The sequence below is a fragment of the Oenanthe melanoleuca genome, chromosome 17 (genome assembly GCF_029582105.1).
Source record: "Oenanthe melanoleuca isolate GR-GAL-2019-014 chromosome 17, OMel1.0, whole genome shotgun sequence".
In the NCBI taxonomy this organism is placed as follows: Eukaryota; Metazoa; Chordata; class Aves; order Passeriformes; family Muscicapidae; genus Oenanthe; species Oenanthe melanoleuca.
In genome coordinates this window covers 6,220,521-6,237,988 of record NC_079350.1, presented here as the reverse complement: position 1 = coordinate 6,237,988, position 17,468 = coordinate 6,220,521, and the positions used below count along the sequence as shown (strand labels likewise).

The 17,468-nt window shown below is 54.7% G+C and overlaps 2 protein-coding genes across 6 annotated transcripts in view; both read right to left on the bottom strand.

The window, feature by feature from the left end:
* URM1 (ubiquitin related modifier 1) overlaps positions 1 to 9,059 on the bottom strand; it is a 58,533-nt gene extending 49,474 nt beyond the window's left edge. For both annotated transcript variants that reach the window (XM_056504957.1, XM_056504956.1), the window contains exon 1: positions 656 to 9,059. In XM_056504957.1, coding sequence (XP_056360932.1) covers positions 656 to 690 — 35 coding nt within the window. In that variant the 5' untranslated portion in view covers positions 691 to 9,059. The remainder of the gene's footprint in view (positions 1 to 655) is intronic.
* SLC27A4 (solute carrier family 27 member 4) lies at positions 7,573 to 17,467 on the bottom strand. 4 transcript variants are annotated; one of them, XM_056504946.1, is made up of 14 exons: positions 17,342 to 17,452; positions 16,363 to 16,622; positions 14,784 to 14,950; positions 13,711 to 14,105; positions 12,922 to 13,080; positions 12,509 to 12,578; positions 12,311 to 12,402; positions 11,677 to 11,786; positions 11,055 to 11,264; positions 10,701 to 10,827; positions 10,378 to 10,515; positions 10,053 to 10,217; positions 9,496 to 9,642; positions 7,573 to 9,246 (listed from the first exon to the last, which is right to left on the bottom strand). In XM_056504946.1, the coding sequence occupies exons 2-14, from the start codon at positions 16,363 to 16,365 to the stop codon at positions 9,089 to 9,091; spliced, it is 1,941 nt and encodes a 646-aa protein (XP_056360921.1). In that variant the 5' UTR covers positions 16,366 to 16,622; positions 17,342 to 17,452; the 3' UTR covers positions 7,573 to 9,088. The 4 variants fall into 4 exon arrangements, with proteins under 4 accessions (XP_056360921.1, XP_056360919.1, XP_056360920.1 ...); XM_056504944.1 differs by lacking the exon at positions 17,342 to 17,452 and adding an exon at positions 17,188 to 17,335; XM_056504945.1 differs by lacking the exon at positions 16,363 to 16,622 and having other exon boundaries at positions 17,342 to 17,467.
* Position 17,468: the final 1 nt, after the last annotated feature.

The window sequence follows — 17,468 nt, the reverse complement described above, 5'->3', positions numbered from 1 at the left end:
TCCACTGCAAATGCTTTAAGATCCCAGGGCCAGAGCATGAGCAATGCTGATACTACAGCAGCAAAGGCCTGGAAACTGAAATGCTACAGAGTGAGAACCTGGCAGCGTTACAGACCTGACAGGGCTCAAACACAAAGCACAGTGAGGGCACGTGTCCACACAAAAACACATACATAGACAGTGCTCAGAAAAAAAAAAAAAAAAAAAAAAGGCGAGAAACGAGGGAAATGTTTTCATAAATAATTTTAATAATTAAAATAGAACAAAACCCAAACAACTCAAAAAAGTTGAAAGAGGTGAAAGGAAAGGAAAGGCCTGGCACAGGACGCTCACAGAGACACGGGAGCGAGGCCGGGACAGACGGGCAGACGGCCGGCCCCACGCTAAGGACACACTCCGGCGGTGCCCGGCCCCTCCCGCCGATGCCCAGTTCCCCGGTTCCGCGGTTCCCCGGCGGCGGCCGCTACCCCGGCCCGCAGCCCCGTGACAGCGGCGGCGCCCGGGCCCAGACGCGCCCGTAGCGGCCCCCCAGGCCGCACGCAGCAACGCCTTGCTGCAATACCGCGGCCGCCTCACGGAGCGGCCAGTCCATGACGGCCCATCCCTGCCCTGCCCTCCGCCCGATCCCGCCGCCGCCGCCGCCGCCCGCTCTCACCCGAACTCCACCTGCAGCGACACGGGCGCCGCCATCTTGGCGGCGGCGGGCGGGAGGGCGGGTGCGCGCGGCCGCGCCGGAAGTGCCGCGCGGACTTCCGCTCCCGCCGTGCTGGGGAGGGTGGGGCGGCTCTGGGCGCTGCCTGCGGCCGGGGTCCCTCCTGCCTCGTCCTCTCTGCTCCTCGTCGTCCCCGCTCCTTTTCCTCTCTGCTCCTCTTCCTCTCCCAGAGAGGCTCCTGCAGTGCCCGGGCACGGTGTATGACTCCGCTGGTGTAATTTTAAATTACCTATTTCTGCACCAGGTTCAGGCTTCTCCGCGCAGAGAACTCCCTTCACTCCTTCAGTACCACCCACAGGGCCCAAGAGCACTTGGGCTGCGAAAAGGCAGGAGCTGCAGATGGTATTCCCAGCGGAGATTTCCCAGCAGCAAAGCTGCTACAACACAAGAAGTTCTGCCTCAACATGAGGAAGAACTTCTATACATTGAGGATGGCACAGGCACTAGAGCAGGTGTCCAAGGAGGGTGTGGAGTCTTCTTGTCTGGAGACACTCCAAACCCACCTGGATGTGTTCCTGCTCCAGGTGACCCTGCCTGGGCAGGCAGGTCAGGCTGAACGATCTCCAGAGATCCCTCCCAGCCCTACAATTCTGTGATTCTGTGATGCCAACCCGCGGCCTCGCAGCTCATCGGGATTGCTGTGGGGGACCAGAAACAGCTGGGTGATGCTAACGACAGCTCCTGTCAGCACCGGGAAGATGCAGTTCTGCACCGGGGGTGGCTGTTCAGCATCCCCTCCTGCTCAGGCAGCCCCTGCCAGCCTGCACATCCCCACGGCGCCAGGCACCCCCGGCACGGCGTTAAACAACGCGGCTCACATCTGTCGCCTGTTTGTTTTCCCCTCCTGTCCCCAGAGAAGGCCCATGTACACAGGCAGAACGCAGCCATGGCGGTGACAGCTGGGCTGGGCTTCTCCCCCAAACACTGAGCTGCACAGGGGCAGCACTGGTAGAAAAACTGCAGCCTCTTAACCCTCCCTCCACTCAGTGGAGGGTTTGGATTTAAAAAATACATGTACATGTGCACACATGCACATAGAAATGTAACAGCTATGCATATACATGATGCATTATGTGTAAGGGGCATAAATTTACACAGACAGATTGCTCTTCGTTTATGCTAACGGGGGTCAGAGTACGCCTAACCCCGGGAGCAGAAGGTGGTGGTGTTTGTAATGGCCTTTTGTTCTCCGAGGAGATCATTCTCTGGGCTGGGCCCCAGGAAAGGCTGGTCCCTCCGGCAGATGAATGCTGCCGTCGCTGCCGGGGTTACGTGATGGCAGAGCCGTGAAGCTGTTGACCGTGGTCTTCATCCAAAAATTCCAGCTGGATTTTATATATCTCTAAATCCTAAGGCTTTTGTTGAGTATCTCAGAGATATGGCCCAGGATGGAATTGTATGGAAAAGTGGCTGAGGAAAGAGGCCTTCAACAAAAATCTTTATTTCAGAAATGAGTGAAGCATTCTGTGTTCAGAGGATCTGGTAATCTTGATTCCAGATCAGTGTTTGCAGTTATGGTTTTATATGAGCTATTCTTCTGGCTCCCAGAAATCATTTATGAGGCCAAATAAAAGCAGAACTAGCTCCTAAAAGAATCTTGATTCCTGGCTTACACAAAATGGTACAGATTTAGTGTTAGTACCTCCCTGGAAAAGCAAAAATAAATTAGAAGAAAGGCAACAGTAATCATAAATACCAGTTTGGCTCATTCAAGCATTCAAAGCTGGTTACTGTTAACAATTGTCCTGAACAAAAAGTGACCACATGAGATACAGGGGATATTTTTATGGACATTTTGTGCTTGGGAGAGGAATGAGTCCTGTCTCCATGTTGCACACTGAAATCAGAGCACCACAAATTCTCTCAAGAAAACGCAAACTCCTCAAGAAAACGTAATGCTGCCTTGTTGAAGTGCTGTAAACACGGAGAGTTTGATAACCAGATATATAAAACCCAGGTAGCTGTGGTGCCCACTCTGGCTACTGGGGCAGGAGGCCACTGACCAGGGGCTCCGGCTGCTCCCATTCCCCTCCCACAAAGCCAACTACAAAGGGAAATCGAGCCTGGCAATGAAGAAGGGTTCATTTATTTTGTTTCATTCCCATCTTCTGTCTGTTTTTCCTGCCATTTGCACTCTTTCTCTCTCTCCTTGAGTGCAGAAGGAACATGCTTCCATTCCTCCACTGAGGGTTTATTCTGGAGGAAACCTTTTAGGTCGCCATCACATCCTAGAGGGAAACGTAGTTTATAAATACAGCAGGGCCTAGCGCTGAGAGGAAACATTTTATCAGAGAGCCCCGAACTGACGATTCAATTATTTTTCAATAAAACATCAGGGGAATGCGCAAACAGCTGCTCGCATCCTTCCACACAGCAAGTCAAACTTCAAGGGGAACAATAGCTGGCGAAAGGGGAGCCATCGCGGAGGCGGTGACAATGGGTTTCCTTACTCGGGGCTTTGTTTGATTTCCCCGTCTCAGTTTTGAACTCCCTCCGCCGGAGAAAGGCGAGGGGGTAGGACGGGGAGAGAGGGAAGCAGGCAGAGGGGAAGGAGGGTCAGTGGGAGTTAAAGCCTTTTGCAGCCTTTCTCTCCCATTCATGTGGTAATTGGGTGTCAAGCAGAGATCAGTAAGATGGAGCCCGGCCTCTGTGCCCGGGTTAAACTGCAGCAGAAAGAAAGCGGGAGCTGAACCGATGGAGGCCTGAATGTCATTAGGGCGGGAGGAAGCGCCTCTCCCCCGGGAGCCCTTCTGCCGGGGTGCTGGGCTGGGGGGGCCGCTTCCCATTCAGGGCATCCCTCAAAGCGGCCAGACAAAGCGGGAGGGCGTCCGAACAATGCCGCACCCCCGGCTCTACCTTCAATAGGGAGCTCTAAACAGGCGTTTAACCTTCAGAATAGCTGAAAGTGATACTCAAAGCTGAGGGGGTGGCTCGCCCGCCGCTGTTAGCCTCTTCCTGCGGCCGAGCTGGCCGCCACTTGGATGGCCGGGGGCAGGAGGAAGGCTCTGGCTGCCCTCGCTTCCTCAGGCTGCTTGGCACAGCCCTGCGGGTGTGCCGGGCCCCGGGCAGGTCGTGGGAGGTGTCACCTCCAGGGCAGGATCAGGCCACAGCCCCTGCCTGGGCTGGCAGGGGGCTGGGGGCCCTGGGAAGGCTGCTCTGCACCCCAAGGATGGGACTAGAGGAAGGCACGGCTGTAACAATGAGGGGCATGCGCCACAGTAGGGGTCATATCCCACTTCGCAAGTCTGGGATCATTTATTGAGAGATCAGGGAAGATCTGGGCAATGACCCACCTCCTGAGCAGGAATATGTCCTGCACTTGGATAGCATCACCGTCGCCTGCAGTTCTTGGGGTTGCCAGCCTGTACTGCATGATCTCAACTGCCCAAAGCTCTCCCAGAGCCTGGCTTGCCATCATTTGCACCTATGTGTGGATTTTTAATGAACCAGGAGAAAAGCAGATCAAACCTAAGGTTACTTTGGAAAGCTAATTTTGCCACTGAAATGGGCTAGGCTCAAAGAAAGCAGAGCAGGACCCATCCCTGCTCCCTGAGCCTCACTCAGCTGCAGAGTCCAGCCATCCCGTGCTGTCCAGGAGCCCAGCAGCAAACAGCCCTAAGGACATTTTCTTCCCTTCTGAAGCCTCTCTGCTTTGGAAAGGAAAGCTGCTGTCCCTTCCCTCTCACACAGAATGATGAGTTCTTCACAGACCATCATTTTGGTGGAGTCCCTGGTCACAGAGTCCCTTCAAGCTGGAGAGGGAGAAGCCATTGCTGGCCCTGCTCCTGGTTACGCTGGAACCACTCAGGGGAATCAAGTATTTCCATTTCTAAAGAGTGCACCAAAGGATAGTCTCTTCTTTAGTCCAGCATATTTCCCTGTCACTGCTTAAAGGCAAAGCCAGCTCCCCAACGTGCAGAGGAGCAGGCAGCTGTCATTGTTTGGGAAGGCTCCGGCACACCAAGAGTGGCAGGAGGAGGCTGGAGAGATGCAGTGTTAAAGATTGTCACAGACTTTCTTAGCAGCAGAAATTAATTTCACCCAGAAAGGTTCTGAGCAACTTGCAAAACCCTCACTTGCATTAAGGCTAAAATACACTCCAGTTTTGCACACCAAGCATGGCCTGGCTGGGCTGGACCTAGAGAAGATCAGAAAGAAAGTTGCCACATTTTTTGTCTTGATATATTGTCACTGTCCAGGACACAGGGCCTGGGAGAAGCAGTCATCTCCATGGGGAAGAGTACACTTGGTTTGTGAAGCTCTTTGGCTTTGCTTAAATCAGCAGTTTGATAATAACCCCTGGAAAGGATTTTAATGTTTTCTTAACCTCATGCAAACAGAATTTTAAGTGTTTTAATTAAAACAGAACAATACCTCGTACTTTATGTATAGGACTTTTATCTACATGCAGCTGTTGAGCCAGACTAGTGCATTGATCAAAGGGGAGGGATGTCTCACAAGGTGCCTCTAATCATAGAGGATTCAATTAGCCTTCCTTAAAACCGCACAAATAAAAAGATATTTTAAAAAATCAGACTATGATTAAACACTGGCTACTTCATTCCAAATATCTCTTTGCTGGAAGTGTTGTGTCTCAGCATTGATTCCAGGCTCAGCACCACACCTGAACTTGAATTTCTGGGCCAAGAGCTGCAGGGACACTTGCACATAAACTTCATTTTTCCAGAGGAGCTGGGACTTTAGAAAGGCCCCAGGATTTCAACCCAAAGCTGACAGCCAGCGGAAAACATCTAATTGGTGTAGCTGGGTGTTTCAGGGAATCTTGAAGCACTGCCAAGTGCGACACGACCCTCCCTCAGTCAGGACAAACACAGCACCAATGGTGAATGGTCTCTGGGCACCAGATCTGCAGAGGGGACCAAGCCCCCAACATCAGCCTCGGTGGGCAGGGGGGCTCCTTTGAGCATCACTCAGAGCTATGAACACACCTCCCTGGGCCTCCCCTCTCCTGGGAAATCCTCTGGCACAGAGGTGTTTGTGGCACGTGCACACCCCAGCTCTCTGACACAGCCCTGCAGGTCTCTGCTGTTGATGGGCTGTGTACCAGAGCCCTCCATGATGTCTGCTGAGCTCTTTCCCAGTGACTCAGCACCTCCTGTCTCCCCAGAGCAGGAGCTCCCACCTCGGAGGGGTCTCATCCTGCTCCTTTTGCCTGCAGCTGCCCCTCCTCACAGCTGGCCTGAAATACAGGGCTTGGGGTGAGCTCCTGGCTGTGCTCCAGGGCCAGCTCCTGACCCGTGTTAGCATCACCAAGGGCTACGTCCTGCTCCTCTCACAGGCCTGTAATTCCCATCCATCTCCAAAACCCAACAGTGCAAGCCAGTCTCCATTTGTATGGGCTCACTTGCAAACAAGTAACAGCCATATTTCCATAAGCTTCCAAAGCTATTCACATCTGTGTTTAACAGGCAGTGCCCTGAACTGAATGCATAATTTCCTTGGTAGGCTTTTTTAACCTACCCTGCTCTCACACAGACAGAAAAACAGTGCTGAGCTTTGCCCTGCAACCCCTCTTTCTTCAGCACAGCCATCTCCTGCAGGGAGGGAGTACAGTCCCTCTGTATCCTCCTCTACTACTCCAAACCACCCATCTCCAATGACCACCCCCAGGTCTGACTTCAGGGAGGCCAAGCTTTTCCTGATTGCCTTTAGCAGAAGGCTGGATGAGGCCCGATGGTTCAGGTCTCTGCCCGCCACCCACCTGGCACAGCTGGGTGACCTCGCTGCTGCCCAAGCCTGTGTCAGGCACAGTCTCCACCAGGAGCCCGAGCACAGCGGACACCAGCACTGGGATTGCCGCTGGCCTCATGCCCAGCACCGTTCTCTGTATCCCAAACTGCACCCCCCCCGAGTGAGTAACCCCTCTGCTCCAACATCCCACCCCTGCAGGGCTCTGAGCGCAGCCCCAGTGCTGTGAAAGCCCCGGGAGCGTGTCCCGGAGGAGAAGCGTTCGCCGAGCCCAGCCTGCCCTCCTCTGGTGGCTGCGAGCGGAGCAGAGCCCACAAGTGGGAGCACAGCACCTGCAGGGGCACCACTGCTGCACTCCCCGGCCCTAAAATATGGGCAAGCCACACTGTTTGACGGCTGAGCCCCTCGGATGCTGCAGGGCTCTGGGAGTGATGTCTGTTTTCCACCAGCTGCTTTGGTGAGTGTCCAGAGGACTGAAAAACTAAAAGTAAAGCTTTCAGTTTACAAATGCTGGAGAAGAGACTCATTTGAACATGTCCAAAGGTGAAGTTAGTATATAAAGGATGCAAATTTCCAACACTTTTCTTACGGTTTCACCAGGCAACACATTGCACTCAGGCTCATGGAAGATATTTGTCCTTGGCAGCTCCATACCAAGAAGGAGACAGGTTCTCCTGTCACCAAAGTTGGATGCAAAAGGTCTAAAAGATGGTTCTGGCAGCAAGGGAAGTGGAATGGCTACCAAAAAACTTGTCTGCAAGGGCAGAAATGAGCTGGGAAGTTCAGCATGGACAAACACAGAGAAAAGCAGCAGGAAAAGAAAACAGAGAAGAGGAGAGGAGTGGAAGAACCACATGTTCCAGGGTAAACAGGGAGAACTGGGCCAGAACAAATTGGGATAGCAATTCTGAGGACAAAACAAGGAAAAACAGGTTGTGGAGAGTTAGTGGAGGAAACTGGGGAGGGTCTGATCAACATGTTGTATTCACATAGTCATTAAACCCAGCAGCAAGGGGCTTGTTCCCCCTGCTCTAAGATGAGCCAAAATGCACACAGGGAGGTGATGCTCTGGAGTGGCAATTCCCAAACCAGCACCACCATCTTCCCTCACAGAGCAGGACTGTACAAGGAAGAGGTAGGAAACATCAGCATAGGCCCATACTTGTGTTTAATTGTGGGACGGATTGGGGCAGGCAGGTACGTTGGTGTGGAAGCACAGCTAGAAGAGCAGACACCCTGCCCTCACAAAAGACAGATGTTATTTTAAGGAGTAATCCTGCTAAAAGCATAAAACCAAATTATTAAAAAAAAAAAAAAAAAACCAACCCAAAAAGAAACCCAACCCAGAGTTTTCTCTGGAAGAGAAATTTCTGCTTGTTTTCTGAGGACTGGAATTGAACATCGTAGCAGAGGCTGTTTCATGTCAGACGCAACATGGGGAATTCACATAGCACAAGTCAGGTGTTTCACATGGACATTTCAGTTCAGGGCCCTGCTCTGGTGCTGGAGACAGGGAGAGCTCTTATGGGAAGGGATGCAGAGCACATGAAGTCAGGCTCTCACAGAGGCCACCCTCCAGAGGACGTTCTCTCCCCAGGCAAGTTACCTCCTGAGTACATCTAAACAAAGGCAAACTGGGCCCTTCTTCCCACTCTCCCACTTGCTTTCTGCAAGGAAGAAGATTCACAAAACAATGCTGCATCCACAGAAGATGGAAGTAAAAGACCCAGAGAAGTGTCCACAAGACAGTGGGATTTGCTCATGTCCTCCACCACGGAGCAAGGCCACAAGGACATTTACAGTTGAACCCACGCTGGAAGAGGAGAATCAGTCTCAGATGAGCATCCCACCTCCCTGCGAGAGAAAAGGATTCTCCAAGAGAGGACAGGTCTGGGCTGTCCCTCCACCTACTGCACAAACCCGGGACACATTCAAAAGTAAAGACAATAAATTAAGATTGAAAAAAAAAAAGGTCAGCGTGTTTACATACATACATATATATATATATATATATATACACACACACATATATATATATGTATAATATAATATAATATAATGTGCGTGTGATTGTGAAAAATAGAAATGTCATCCCCAGGAGAGAGAAAGGCATGGCAGAAACACATCCCTGTCCCCCTCCTGAGCCCAACACTACCCTGCTCCCCTGATTCACAGCAGACACACAACACCAGCAAGGCTGAGCAGAGGGAAGGGGTTGTGCCTGGCACCCACCTTCCCTCTGCCAGCTGGGTCTCTGTGCCAAGGAAGGGCTGGTGATAGAGGAGTGGGGAAGAGGCCAGCACTGGTCTCTCCACGGCCTTCGCAAGGAAGGGTTGATGCAGGCAGGAAAAGGTAGGGAAAGACAGGAAAAGCAAAGTGGAATGGCAGGGCCCCATTCCTCCTCAACTGGCCAGGGTCCTGCCCCTCCCATGGCATGGGAGCACCACCACTGTACCAAACAGAAAATAAAGCCATAATGAATCAATGCTTTGGTATGTGACCACCCCCTCCCCTCAATCCCCTCTGTGTTCCCCCAAACCCTTATCTGTAAAACTTGTCAAATAAAATCTCTAGCATGCCTTTTATATCACACCTTCCTTCCCCAGTGCCTGTCTTGTCCCCTCTCCCCAGCAGGATTTGGGAGGTGCCTTGCTCGAGCCCCACCAGTTACAGCTTCTGGGCTCCTGACTGGATTCTGCTGAATGCTGCCTGGTCCAGTGGCAGGTAACAGCCTTGCCTGGAGTCCAGAAAATACAACCTGTCCTTCACCAGCGCAGGGTCAAAGCCCTGCTTCCGCAGCTCCATCTTCTGGAACTTGTAAGTGCCTGGAATGGGGAGAGAAGAAGGAGTAAGGGCTCACTAGCCACATACACTTCCATCCCCACCACACCTGTGTTGTCCCAGACCCAGCCTTGCATCCCCATGCATCAAAACCACCTGAGGAACTGGCCACGGGCTCTGTGGGGCAGAGAGGCTCCATCTCCACCCTACAAACTGATCTCTGTAACCAGGTTTTCCCCCTCCCAGGCTCCCCCAGCTCCATGTCCAGTGTGAGCATGCACGCCATGGCTCACTTGTCTTGGAGACTTCGTGCAGGAACCGCAGAAAGACAGGACGTGCATACAGTGGCAGGGCCTTTTTCAGCTTGCTGGAAAAGTCTTCCAGGTCACAGGAGTTCTCTGGGTCAGCAATGGCTGCCATTCCTGCCCTCCCTTCAATCCCTAAGAGGCAGAGAAAGAAGACACACTGTCCCTGTAGCACCATCTCCCCTCTGCCCTGCACCAGCAAGACCCTGCTTTGTACTGAAGTGCTGGCACGTCCAGCTGTGACACTGCTGAGTCATCCGCCTGTGGCCAGGGCTACCAATGACATCCCTCAGTCACAGTCATGGCCAGAGAGGACACAGGGTCCTTACAAACCAGCCAGAATCAGACCAAAGCTTGAGAGAGTGAGGAAACCCTCTGGTTCCTGCTAGCCACAGCCCTTGTGGCCTCTTCCCAGCTCGCCCACAGGGAGCCTCAGTCCACCCTCTTGTCAAAGGACACATCAATCTGGACATGCAGGACATGCTCATACTCGAGAGTTGGAGGCCTGCCTGCCTCTCCTGATTGTCCACTTCCCTCTCAGCTACCTGGGACCTCCACACCATAAACCACCACGTCTGTCAGGTTGAGGATGCGGCTCAGGGTTCCCTCCACCTCCGTGGTGGAGACGTTCTCCCCTTTCCACCGGAACGTGTCCCCGGTGCGGTCTCGGAAGTACATGTAGCCGTACTTGTCCATCACCAGGACATCCCCTATTGGAAAGCAATGAATAGGCAAAAAAATGAGGTGTCAGCTAGGAGCAACCCTAGGAGCATCTCAGGGCAGTGCTGCTACCCTGGAAGACTCCCCACTCCCACAGAGGTGTCTTTCTCCTCCACTCCCAGCAGACAAGAGAGGTCCTGCTGGCCTCACCTGTGAGATAGGCAGCGTCCCCTTTTGTAAACACGTCCCTGGCAATTTTCTTGTTGGTGGCTGACTGATTTAGGTAGCCATCGAAGTGCTGCAGGGGATTGCTCCTGACAATGCGACCCACCAGCTGCCCTGGCTCCCCTGCAGTGAGAAGACGGGATGAAGGGGGGAAACACCACCACCCCCACTCCCCCCAAGCAAAAAGGAATCTAATGGGGTTGTTGTGGTTTAACTGAGCAGAGACAAATCCAGGAAATTATTCTGAGGTATCATGAAGCACTCACATTCACACAGGGCTGAGATTTTATCCCTACAGTTGTCCTCACCTGGTTTGCAGCTGATACAGACACCATCTGGTCCCCGGATCAGCTCCATAGTGTCTTCATCCACCTTCACCAAACCAATGGGGTACACACCTGGCAGGATCCTGCTGTTGAAGCCGCATGAGCCAACCTATAACAGAAAGAGCTCCGAGCTGTGGGTAGCAAGGACATTTGTCCCACTTGAACACATTGCTCACACACTCCCAGGACACCACAGAGATGGCACCACACAACAGCCAAAACCCCTCTGGGTGGATAGCAACCCATGCCAAGGAGCAAACAGTCCATCTGGGTTTCCAACCCTGCCCAGGCCAGCTGTCACCCTCTGGGGCATGAGGGAGGATTGTGGGGCCTTACATTGCCGTCAAAGTTTCCCAGGCTGCAGTTGCACTCGGTGGCCCCGTAGAACTCGGCCACCTGGGCGATGCCAAAGCGGGCCATGAACTCCCTCCAGATGGAGGCCCGCAGCCCGTTGCCCACGGCCATGCGCACCCGGTGCTGCCGCTCCGTGTCCTGGTACGGCTGGTTCAGCAGGTAGCGGCAGATCTCCCCGATGTACTGCACGATCTGGGAGCAACACAGAGGAAAGAGTCACTAGGACCCCTCTGCCAGGCCCTGAATTGTCTGAGGTTTCTTCAGGGCAGGAAGAAACGGCACAACACACCCTAAGTTTGCTAAAGAGGCCACAGTAAAAAAGAGAAGTTCTGCTAACTCATCCAGCCTGTCCTTCCCTGGTTAACCCACCTCTCCAGGCTGTGAAACCCATCCACTATCTCCTGGCTAATGCTGGAACATGAGTAGGACACATGAAGCTACCAGTCCAGGTGGGAAGGACATAGCCCCACCACCCTGAAAGGCGGTTTGGACAGACAGAACCTGTCCAGGTGTCCCCCACTTCCAGCAGCTGGGTTCTCCCCAGCATGGCACAGACCTCAGCCTTCTGCCCACTCCCCAATGGCCCCTTGCCTCACGGCCTCACCGTGCAGTTGTATTTCACACAGTCCTCCCAAAAGTGTGAGGCCGAGAACTTCTTGCGGATGACAACCGTCATGCCCTGCAGCAGGCACTGCCCAATCCCCACGATGTTCCCTGCAGAGAGGCAGCCAGGAAAGCCCTCAGTCCCCAAACACCTCCAGCCCAGCCTACCTGGGGAAAGAACTGGCAGGGCAAGGCAGAGGCCATGGCTGGCTCACAGCAGTGGGAGCTCACCCAGCCAAAGCCCCCAGGACCACAGGTACAAGGGAGAAGACACCTGGCAGTAACATGTAGGGACCACTTCACACCTAAACATCCCAGCATGTCTCAGCCAGCCAGGCAGGCACTGCTTCCCCTTCCCCTAGACTTTCCCCTCTTACTTTCCACAGGGAGCAGCAATAAGGAACAGGTATTCCAAACCCAGGGTAGGATAATGCCCTCCCCAAACACTCCCTGTTCCAAAGGTCAGCCAGATCGATTCTTGGCTTCCAAGGGAAAAAGCAGAAAGCACACACTGCAAGCAGCAGTCTCATCCTCCCTGACATGGAGATCACAGCCACACCAGCCTCCCAAGGGCCCTGGGCCTGGCTGAGGAAGAGTCAGTCCCAGGATACTAGGCTCTGCATGGCACACATTACCTGCAGCATGGTAGAGTGGGAGGCAGTCGTACATCACATCGTCGGATCTCATCCGAAAACCGTAAAAAACTAAGCTGGACATGCGGAAATACCTGAGGGGAGGGTGAAAAGGCTTGTCAGGAGCAGGGTCAGGGGTGCTGGGCTACGACAGGGCAGAGCTCAGCCCCATCCTCCCTGAGCCCCTGCCCACAGCCTTACCGGCAGTTCACCACAATGGCAGCCTTGGGCAGCCCTGTTGTGCCAGAGGTGTAGATGTAGAAGAGTTTATCTGGGGAACAATGAGGAGACAGGGTCACATTCCCAATCTAGGAGCTGGCCAAACCAGGATAAGGAGACAAGCAAAATTTAAACACTCTACTCCTGCCAGCTGAGCCAAAACTCTCATGTAACAGCTCCAAGAACATGCTGGGATCACCCCAGGCAGCTCAGGTTTGTTGGACACATGGAGGGTATGACAGGATATTGCTCCACACAGGTCTGGGATTCTAAATCTAGAATAAGACCCATCCCAAACACCCCTTGCCACTGGCATCCCCAGCAGTCTTGCCAGAGTTGTAAGCAGCTGACCCTCAAAATCACCACGTCTGACGACCTAAGAGCTGACCACATACCAAGAAAGCCCTTATTAGGGGGAGCTGGTGGGTGTCGCTGGGCCATCTGCAGGAGGGGGTCCAGGTGTTTTGTACCAGGAAGCACGGATTTAGGATTTTCTTCTCCAGACCAGAAGAAATGGATAGATTTATCCAGAGAGGGCTGCACTTCCTGCATTGCTGAGAAAGTAAAGAGAGGAGCTGGAGGGACACTCTGCCCCAGGTAGCAGTACTCCCACTGTGCTTGGCAGAGTCCCCAAAGGGCTCACAGCCATCCCAGGCAGATGTCGTTCCCATGATTAACAGATGCTGGGGCCACAGCCCAGACCTCTTCAGGGACCAGAAGATCCTGTTTTCCACCTTTCCCCATCCAAAACCCCTTTGGTGCCAAGAGGTCTGTTGACACCGTCAACCTCAGAGGTGTAGGCTGAAACACACAAGGAACTGGAGCCAAGGTGCTGCAGGGATGTAGCAATAGCCATGGAAGGCAATGGGAGGCTCCTCCCCTGCAGTGGGGCAGGCATAGCCCAACCCAGATCTCCATGTTGGGAATGGACCCGAGACACACAAGGAAGGATCCTCGTACCCTGTTTGGGAGGCAGACAGCACTGCACTCCAGATCCTGCCCAGTGTCCAAAGGAATCAACAACAAAAAAATCCCAAACCCAAATCTAATTCCTGCATGATTCAACTGTCCACTCTCTTCCAGATCTCTGTTCTGTGGTGGGCAGGAAAGGAACACTGAACCCACTGAGTAGACACACCTCCCTCCAGTCCAGAGCACTCCCAAACCATATGCCAGCTCCTCACCTTCCATCATTTCCACCCCAAAAACCACAGCTTTGGAGCTGGAGATGGTGATGCAGTGCAGCAAGGCCTCCAAGCGCAGGTGGGAATTCACGAGGGCCGTCTCCACCCCGATCTTGGCCAGGCCCAGCCACAGCCCCACGTACTGATTGCGGGACTCCATGAAAAGTGCCACCACGTCACCCGAGCGGAAGCCTTGGCTGTAGAAGAAATTGGCCACCTGGTTGGAGTACTCGTCCAGCTGACGGAAGGTCCAGCTCTCGCCTGTGCCTTGGAAGATCAGTGCTGTCTTCTCTGGATACTTCCTCGCCGTCTTCTGGAAGATCTTGGCAATTGTGTTCTTCTCCCTCACATGCCTCCATACCTGCCACTTCACCCTCAACAGGACCAGCCCCGTGCTGCCAAAGGAAGGGGAGCAAGAGGGCAGCTGCTCAGTGACCCCTGCAAACCACTTCCTGCAGCAAAGCCAGCATAGCACAAGGACCTTCCGAGGAGCTGCAACAGCCCAGCACCTACACCAGACCCCTCTCTAGGTCAGCAGCAGCTCTGTGTGCTCCCCTGAGCAGTGTGCACATAGGCAGAACACACCTCCAAAGATGATCATAGCCAGGGACTGATGGAGGCCAGGGAGAGATGTGTTTTGGAAGTCTGCAGACAGGGATGCTCCCAATCAAAGGGGCAATTTTGAGCTTCGGGTGCTCTCCAAGAGGTACCACCACTCCCTCCCCCACAAGTCCTTGCCAGGAGCTGGCACAGCCTGATACCAACTCAGAATGAACCTTGCACAGGGCCCTGGTGCTACGCCAGCAGCTTTAGGGGCAGGATGAAATACAAGGACAGTCAATAGACTTTGAGCTCAGCTGAAATCTATCCTTCTTGGGAAGAGAACTCTCTCTTGCTCGAGAGTTTGGAGTCACGGGGACATGGCAGAGGGAGATTTCCTTCCAGCCAGGCCAGGTGCCAGCAGAAACCCAGGCTGTGCAAGGAGTCAGGGCAGTGCTCACACATATACATACACCAAGGCAGAGCAGAGGGCTAGGGGTGGATTGTTGGGCCATCCCAGCCAGGACACCTACCTGACATCCCTTGGTACTGTCTTGAGGAATACAATGAAGAAGTCCCATCCACCGGATGCCAGGTAGAAGATGAAGAGAGCAGGGATGGCCTGGACCCAGGAGAGTCCCAGAGTGACCCTGAAGAACAGCAGCACAGCTGCAAAAGCAGCCAAACGCAGCATCGTGGCCTGCAGGGAGAGAGAAACCACGGCCATCAACCCACGCACATTGGACCTGATGACAACAATCCCATAAACGTGGGATGCTTGAGCAGCCCCCAGTTTCCTGGATGAGGTCCCTGAGTCATCAGTCCTCCTGGCAGTGAGGATGTAACCCAGCAGCCCAGAGCTCCCAGAGATGTAACTTTATCTGACCTTGGAGATGGCCTCCAATTGAGCCATCAGCACAGCACTGGTGGTGCAAGCCCAGAGCTTGGCCATTCCCACCTGGGGAGCCACATCCTGCACACCAGACAGGGGTCTGGCCACACCCCAGCAACATGAGATGCAGGGTAAAGTCACTTCCATGGATGCACTTCTCTGGAGCAGAATCATGGCAGGAGACCTTGTACAGGTGATTGGAAGCCTCCACTCCAGAATTCCTCTGTCCTCAAAATCCAGAGTCTCCCAGGCCCCAAGCATGAGCTTTCCTGCATGCCTGGCTCCAGGACAGCCATCACAGCTGTTGGAAGAGCACAGCTTCACGTGCTCCGTGACACAGCTCAGACAGGATCAGGGACAGGAAACTCAGTTCTCTGAGCTCTGCTTGTGTTTGCAAATCCTCATGAAGGCAGGCAGTTTCCTGGCCTGGCTAGGCTGGAGACACTGCCAGAGCAGGCCAGAGATGAGGCCAGGCTGAAGTGGGCAAAACAAGGGCTGTCATTGCTGCCAGGAGTGCCCAGGCACCTGCCCCATTCCCTGGGGATAGTGACTCCATCTCTGGTACCTGTCCCTCCAAAACAGCATCTCTGTCCCCATCCTAGACACATCCTAGAAGTAGCTCTGAGATTCAGAGACAGTGATCCAGCAATGCCTCTTTTCAGGCAACAGCATTGGGAGGAGGAAAATGAGAGAGATGTGACCCTCACAGTTCCTAGATAAAACTGGCCCTTCCTGGCATGGACACAGGCCAAAGAGGAAGGAAACAGTTGCATCATTTCCCTCCTGAAGATTGATTCACTGCTCTGAAGCTGGAAGCCCTGCATGGACTCTTCTACAACTGGTGGGGCTGGGAGCCACACTTGTGGCTTTCTCTCTGCTCTGTGCTGCAGTCCCCCAGATCCAAGGAGCTTCTGTGGATTTGATATCAGATGCTGGCAGGGTGGGAGGCCAGGCAGTGCCACATGGTCACTGTGCCCTGACACATCTCATTCTTTGGCTGTCCCACCTCTGAGTTGTGCCACCAACAGCAGGCTGGGATGGATCAAAGCACAAGATCACATTCCCAGGTGGACACCTGGAGACATTTTCCCACCCATAGCCCTTACCCTGAGATTCCCCCTTGTGCCAGTGACCTCTGAACACTCTCCACCAAACACCTGCCTCCCAGACATGACGTCCCACAACACTGTCCCTCTGCCTTTTGGCAGGGCAGGACTCACCATGTTTTTGCCTGGGAGCCTCTCTCTGCACTTAAACAGGGCAACTTTTAGATCACCATCAAACTACTGTGCCTCAGCCAGGACCTGGGCCCTCGTTTACAGCCTCACAGCAGCCAGATGTGGAGAGACAGCAGTGGGGGAGCCCCACTCTGTGTGGGCAGCAAAGTGCTTAATCTCCCGCTTGAAGGCAAGGCAGGCTCAGGCAAGCCCCTGTTATCCTCTGCTCACATCTCCACCTCACTCCGGCATCCCGATGCCTCCTGCGGAGATAACCGGGGAGAGATTCCCGAAATTCCCGAGAGATACCCGGTGTGTCGCTGCCAGAGACCTCCAGCCCCGCGTTACAGATTCAGGTCTTGTCCAGCTGCATCAGCACAGGGAAAACGAAGCCCTGCCTGTAGCTCGCAGCCAGCAGGCACCGAGACAAAGCGCGGGGATCCACCCGGGGAGCACCGAGCCCGAGGCGGGCCCGGGGAGCAGATCACAGCGGGCACAAGGGGCAGGTGGCCGGGCTGTGAGGAGTCCCAGCGCTAATGGCACCTGGGGGGCACCTGTCCCGCACCTGCCCTGGGCAGGGACCCCCGTCTCACCCTCCCCAGCAGGGAGGCCGAGCAGCGCTGCCCCAGCCCCCTGACACGAGGCGGAAAGGCGGGAGGGCCCCGCGCGGGGATGCAGCCGGGCCCCGCCACCCAACCCCGGCCAGGCCGCGGAACCGCCCGGGCACAGCCGCTCCCGGCGGGGCGAGGGCCGCGGCGCGCTCCGGGGGACGCCGGGCCGCTGAGGGACCCTGGCGCTTGCACAGTGCCCCACGAGGAGCCCCGGTACCTCATGCGGCGGAGCGGAGGGACCCCGGTGCCGCCCGCAAGGCCGCGCCGCCTGATGGGGAACCCGCGGGGCCGCCGGCGGGAAGGGAGCGCGGCCGCGGCGGCAGCGCCAGGAGCTGACGGAAGGGATGGGGAGGATGGTGCCACGCTCTTACCGGACTCCGGGGCGTCCGCTGCGGCCCGGCCACCTGCACCGGGAGCGGGGCCCGCCCGACTCTGCGGCAGGGGCGGGGAGGGGCGGGCAGCGCGGGCCGCCGGGAGCTGTAGTCCCGCCCGGTGCAC